This window comes from Amblyomma americanum, chromosome 6, assembly GCF_052857255.1.
Source record: "Amblyomma americanum isolate KBUSLIRL-KWMA chromosome 6, ASM5285725v1, whole genome shotgun sequence".
In the NCBI taxonomy this organism is placed as follows: domain Eukaryota; kingdom Metazoa; phylum Arthropoda; class Arachnida; order Ixodida; family Ixodidae; genus Amblyomma; species Amblyomma americanum.
Genome location: NC_135502.1, coordinates 72,185,576 through 72,191,519, shown reverse-complemented (window position 1 = coordinate 72,191,519; position 5,944 = coordinate 72,185,576). Strand labels below are relative to the sequence as shown.

The following is a 5,944-nucleotide window of genomic DNA, read 5'->3' as shown; positions in this document are numbered from 1 at the left end:
TTTGTAACAATAAACCTTTTCTTTCTTCTTTCACTCCCTGCTTTATCCCTTCTTTTACGGCGCTGTTCAGTTCCAGTGATATATGAGACAAATTGCGCCATTTCGTTTCCCCAAAAGCCAATAATTATTATAAAGCTTTACTATGTGTAACCTTGAGTAGAGAGGCTTTTCACTGGATTCCAGGGTTAGCCAAGTTAAGCCATTGTCAATTATTTTTTGTCATTGTTGGGTCCAAATCAGGTATCATAACGACAACGGAGATTGGAAGTCGCTGATGAAAGTTTTATTTCTTTGATTCGAATACTTTTTTCAAATAATATACGGGGCAAAAGCTGCCGCCACCTTTATGCGTGATCTAAGCACTCAGCTCAAGCCTAAAAAGGCGCCGAAGTCGGGATGCTGAGAGGACTACGCCACTGAATTCGTGAACGATTTCGGCGACGTCCGCAGTGTGCACTGCCGCCCGTCGCCAGGCCGTCGTCGTCCGATGTCCGTGCTAACCTCATCGCGTCCAGCGCCGGAAGCTGCGGGTGGCCGGTCATCCCTGCGCAAGGTCAGAGGATTCGAGTTGAAAACCCCAGAAGCGTCCCTCGTGCGTTTATGCATGATCGGCACTATCAGGTTTCAACACATCTTTCTAAACTTGAACTCAGATGTGTTAGTCGCTAAAGAGTGTTGGCGTGTACGCAATCTGAGGAAATGTCTGCCTGTTTTGAGGCATGAAGCATGGCTCGCTGGCTACAACTGAATGCGTTAGTCTCAAGTACAGTTAGTGTTCAGGCCCCCAGGATGCTGCTTATTCTTTCAATTCTTACGCCTCGTTCAGGAGCTCAGGTCGGCAGAATGACTGTCTCCATAGCAAAAACAGGCGTACTGGATTCTTCTGCGAAACATGTCATTTTTATTATTTCTGCAGACAACTATAATTTTTCAATTTCAAATTTGTTGAGATTGAAGCTCAGCAAGACGGAGCCGTTTTAACACAAATTTTGGTGCGTAAAACGCCTGCGTCGCATGCGAAAGGCTTCCATCGGTTTCAAAATGTTCGTAGCTTAAGCACTGCTTTCTGTGGTCCCTTCAATGAATAAACGAATTTTTCTGTTCACGCTCGTACACTACTACTTGTTTTTACGCTTGAAACACTGACTTGCAAACCTCTGCCGCCTTTGCAGTTAGTTATCAAGACTTGCACTGGCAATATTGCTGAAAAAACGATTCTTTGTGAGAAACTCAGTCGACGGTGAGTTCTGGCCCTCTTATTCAGCAGCGATAAAAAGCAGCAAGACGCTTCTTGATGCTTAAGAATTCAGTTTTCAGGATGACAGGATGATCTCTTTAAGGCTGCTACCTGAGTGGTGCCGGTGTAAAAACGCCTGAACCGGGCTTTTTATTAAGCTCGTCAACCTACGATTGTAGTTACACTTTTTTGGCTGTTGGTCAGAATGACTTCTTGGCGGCTAACAGCCAATTTCCATCTGGCCGTTAGCGATAACCATACCAGTTTTTAGACACAACACTCCTCATCATATTGATCTATTTTTATCATTAGCCAGAGTGGTCTTCTGCACGAAAAAATTCAAGGGCGCTTTGGCGATCTAAAGTGCGCCTGACAAAAGCCTTTCTGTGCCCAATTTGGCTTCTTCTTTAAATGTTCATTATATATTTATTTTTATGCTGTTAATTTTTTAGTTTTTATTCGTTATTTTATATTGCGCTATTCCTTTTTATTTTATTTCTTCCCCTATTTTCTTTTTAATATTGTTTTTAAATTTTTCTCTTAAATGTTTATGTAGTTTTTGTTGTTACTGGTATTCTTATTAAAACTTTTCTTTTATTTTTGTTAACTCTCTAATTAATAGCTATTTGCAAATCAATGACTAATTTCTAATCACCCATTACCTAGTAACTGCCATGACTATATGGATTATAGCAATTATGTCATTGATGACGGTCATAGTGTGATACATTTACTCGACTGACGGACACACGTACAACTATGAGCCATTAAATGCTTTCGCCTTAATAGGCCTGTACCAATGATACACAATTAGCCCTTGTTCTGCTTTAACCTGCGTGAGTAATACACAGTAAGTTTCCTTCGTGTTCGATGAAGTTAACTTGATATAGTAACACTGAGTTATGTTTTGTGTACGCGTCAAACTTCATTAAACAGTGCGTACCCCTTGGCTCCGTGCACCATGCCGACGTCATGGCCGCGAAGAGGAAGAAGACGAACCAGGGACGAACAAGGCGACAACCGTTAAAAGCTTGGTCAGCGCGCAGTGCGGCTGCCTCGCGAACTTCCCGCAGCCGGGAGGAGACTTCTCGCTGCCGATGCACTGCAGCGCTGGGGAGACCGCAGCAACGCAGCTGCTACCGGCACCGAAACAGCCGTCATCGTCGTCGCCCCGCTTACTGACGAAGTGGCGCGTTTCCTCGGGCACCGAATACGACGCCAGAGTGGTCCTCCCACAGGGGCTGTTGGTACTCGCCCGGCGAAGTAACGGCGGTAGACGCCACCGTTTTTGGGCCCTGGAAATGCAAGTAACATGAGGGACATGCGGACCGATCGCTGCCAATCAAGCGTTAGAACAGCGCAGCGCTGTTTAAAAGCGATTGATACGAATACGTGTCTGCTTTATATATGAAAAATACCTCAATTCATCTCGCGGCTTGGCCGTTGAGGATAGGCTTTCTAGAAGGGCGAGATATGAAACCATATTTGCCCAATCCAGAAACCGAGTCATTTCGATGCGAAAGCGCATCCATGAGGGTCTGGTCGCATAATCTTGTAATGTTGGGGACATCACCTCTCTAGAACTCACCACACTGCAAAACGCGTTCTTTTTTCACATCCAATTTCCAAAGAACACCTGGCAATGATCCATGCTTCGCGGTGCTCGTACGTTTTTCCTTACATTCTCTGAAAGGTGATAATAGAATGTTTCAGCTACATTCATCGAAAAATATAACGCGAATAAAAGCTCCTTCTGAAGCCCTAAAACAATTCGCACATTTGAGGCTTGGCTGGATGTCTATATCTCTCGCATACTTGAGCGCAGCTCGGAATAATTTATAAACGTTGCAGTGGAAGTTCAGGTGTCTAAGGAATCGTGCCGACTCACCAAATGGAGAAGAATCGTTCTAGTTATATTAATATGATATGTAACTACAAAATATATTCACTGAAAATATAATCATCACTCAAGAGCACTCGCTATATCTTGACTATATAGTTTTTAAACAATTTCGTGCAACGTGCCCGGATTGGTGTCCACGACATCGGTAGGACTAGTATAGGCAGTATATTTAAATAGGGGCTATATACTGTCCACGAGAGCCACAATCCTATTATCCACAACAACTATTATCCGCAATCTCTCATTAGCGTACACTTCAACCAAACAAGTTTTTTACTTTGTATACCGGCTTGCTAATATTTCATGTCGCGAAGGCAACGTTTTAACTTTTAGACAATGTTTAACATCGCACAGCACACGTGTGTCTTAGCGATTTTCCTCCATAAAAACGCAGCCGCCGCGGTCGGGCTCGAACCCGGGACATCCGGATCAGTTGCCGAGCGCCCTAACCACTGGGCCACCACGGCGGGACCTCCATGTAACCCCCAAGCGCGATTGAGAGGTCCACTGACACAAGGAGCCAGTTGTGCACCTTTCTTTTCCTTAAGCACTTACCACTTACTACTACCACTTATTACTACTACCTTCTAATGGTTTTGATAAAAAAGAAGACGCATAACTGCCTCAATTCGGTGGACGCCACCGCCTTCTCGCCGTTCCATTTAGGCGTCCACTGACCCAATGAGGGACATGCATTTTCGGTCGCATTTACGCAGATTTTCTTCGGCGCCCCTTGATTTTTACTGTGGCTATATATTTTAAAGCGAAAGCTTTACTACGCCATGTTCAGGGAGTTTCGCCGACCGCGACGCTTTGACCTTCAGCGTCCTTCAGCGCGTGTCGTGTGAAGCTGCGCCGAAACCGATGAACATCGGGAGCTTCGAAAGCAAAGACGCATAACTGGCCCCTGGGAAAGTGGACGCCTCGGTCGCGCTTTAAGCTATGTGGAGGTTATGACAGATGTGCGCTGCAAGCGTTGGCATTAACAACGTGTGCCAGAAACGCCGCACTGAAGCTGCAGGCAGTGGGCGTTCATTTTCATTGGCATTGGCGTTGACAAATGATTTTGAGGGAAGGAAGAGCGAATAACTGGCTGCCTCGGTCAGTGGACGCCTCAATTTTGTTTTGAGGTACGTGGCGTTGGTGAGAGATGTGTGGGCAGCATGCATTAGCGCTGACAATGCTCTGGCAGACACGCGGCAGTGCAGCAGTAAGCCTCAGCGTTCATTGCGTGACCAACCTCTCGCGACCAACCATTGGGCGGCAGGGTGAACGCGCTGCGTATCCAGTGTGCGGAACGCACTCAACCTTACAGATGCTAAGCCGCGTCTATTTGCCCAATAGACCGCGTATTTCGCTGTCTGACCAGGTTCAGCAGTAGTTAAACCGCAGCTAATTTTTTCTCAGATGCTTACTACAGTCTGAATAGGCGCAGAGTTCTCACTAAACGAATTGCATAGCACGGGTTACACGAAACTTTAAATTAAGGCTGATTACTTGTAAGGCTAAGCTGAATTGGCTGCCGTGAAGCACAATTCAATATAAATTGAACAGCAGTTAATGAAGATTAATGTGTAGACCGACATTAAACATATATTTTCTTTACACCCTCTTGACAACGGTCAACAATGCTGAGTTTTGGTTGAATAAATACTTTTTCTCTCCGTAACACAAAGGCAATGCTCATTTTATAAAGTTTTGCACCTTCTGTGACGTGTCTATTTGGAATGCCTCCAGGAAAACATCCTGAGAGTTCACTGCAGATTCGATAGCTTGATTTTGACTGACTGGTGAAATTGAATTTTAGGCCTGGTATCCTATACAGATACTATGATTCCATGAAGGCGTTTGGCTGATGCCTATGGGACGCGCTGCATCCGTCGCACTCTTCCTCTTGTTGCCCTTTTTCTCCATGCTTCGCGGAGTGACCGAGAGGAACACTAGTTCTGCGTCTATCAGCGAAACAACGTCACTCACGCAAAGTTGAGTCCCTTGTTCGTTCACCGTAATTCGAGAGCATCGAAAGAATCGGTATTCTGTTACTCCCACATGTGCTACAATCCGTCATGGCTGACTACTCGGCCCTAAAAATAAAACTGCCTGCCGCGTTTTTGCGTACCTTGACGAAGACTTGCCGCTAGAGCTCTCCTCGTTCGATGTTGGGTACGAAGAGTCGCCTCTTTTTACGTTGGGTCCATTCGGGGCCTCTGCGATGGAAAATCCAGTAGCTGACATCGGTTCCCGCTTCGCCTCTTCCTGCGAGCACTGCTGGACCAGGTCTTCCGGAGTCGGCGATGGAGGCTGGTCCATCTGGATCTGCAGGACCTCCGAGGGCCAGTTTGGCAGGCCTAAGATAGCCGATGGAGCCTTGAAGATGTCGGGTGGAACCATCCGCCAAGGTGGCTGGTGTGCGACGAATGGTTTTCCTGACGCCCAGGAAAGCCGTGTCGGCTGAGCTGGCCGCTGCGACAAGAACGCCGTTAGGAACACAAGCCCTGCGTTCTTCGGTTGAGGAATCGTGCCTCGTGCCTCGTGCTTCGCGCGTGTGGCGGCTGGCAGGTATTGGCCGGTCGTTTTGTTGCCGCCGCCGCAGGCTGTGGCTCCATCTTGCGGCAATTTCAGTTTGAAAATGAAATGGTTTTTGGGGAAAGGAAATCACGCGGTATCTGCCTCTCATATCGGCAACAGCTGCACCGCGCCATATGAGAAGGTATAAAGGAGGGACTAAGAGAAGAAGAAATAGTAGTGGAGGGCTCCGGAATTATTTCGACCGCCTTGGGATCTTTAACGTGCAATGACATCGC

At 46.5% G+C, this 5,944-nt stretch overlaps 1 protein-coding gene across 1 annotated transcript; it reads right to left on the bottom strand.

The window, feature by feature from the left end:
• Positions 1–275: 275 nt before the first annotated feature.
• Positions 276–5,674, bottom strand: LOC144094770 (uncharacterized). The gene is made up of 3 exons (XM_077628677.1): positions 5,260–5,674; positions 2,181–2,532; positions 276–544 (listed from the first exon to the last, which is right to left on the bottom strand). The coding sequence occupies exons 1-2, from the start codon at positions 5,529–5,531 to the stop codon at positions 2,208–2,210; spliced, it is 597 nt and encodes a 198-aa protein (XP_077484803.1). The 5' UTR covers positions 5,532–5,674; the 3' UTR covers positions 276–544; positions 2,181–2,207.
• Positions 5,675–5,944: the final 270 nt, after the last annotated feature.

Bases quoted from the DNA above. Each gene is read 5' to 3' on its own strand.
- LOC144094770 (XM_077628677.1), bottom strand. From the start codon at position 5,531: ATGGTTCCACCCGACATCTTCAAGGCTCCATCGGCTATCTTAGGCCTG. The intron at 2,533-5,259 runs GTACGCAAAAAC...TTGCATTTCCAG, and splicing joins AGCGGCAAGTCTTCGTCAAG to GGCCCAAAAACGGTGGCGTC.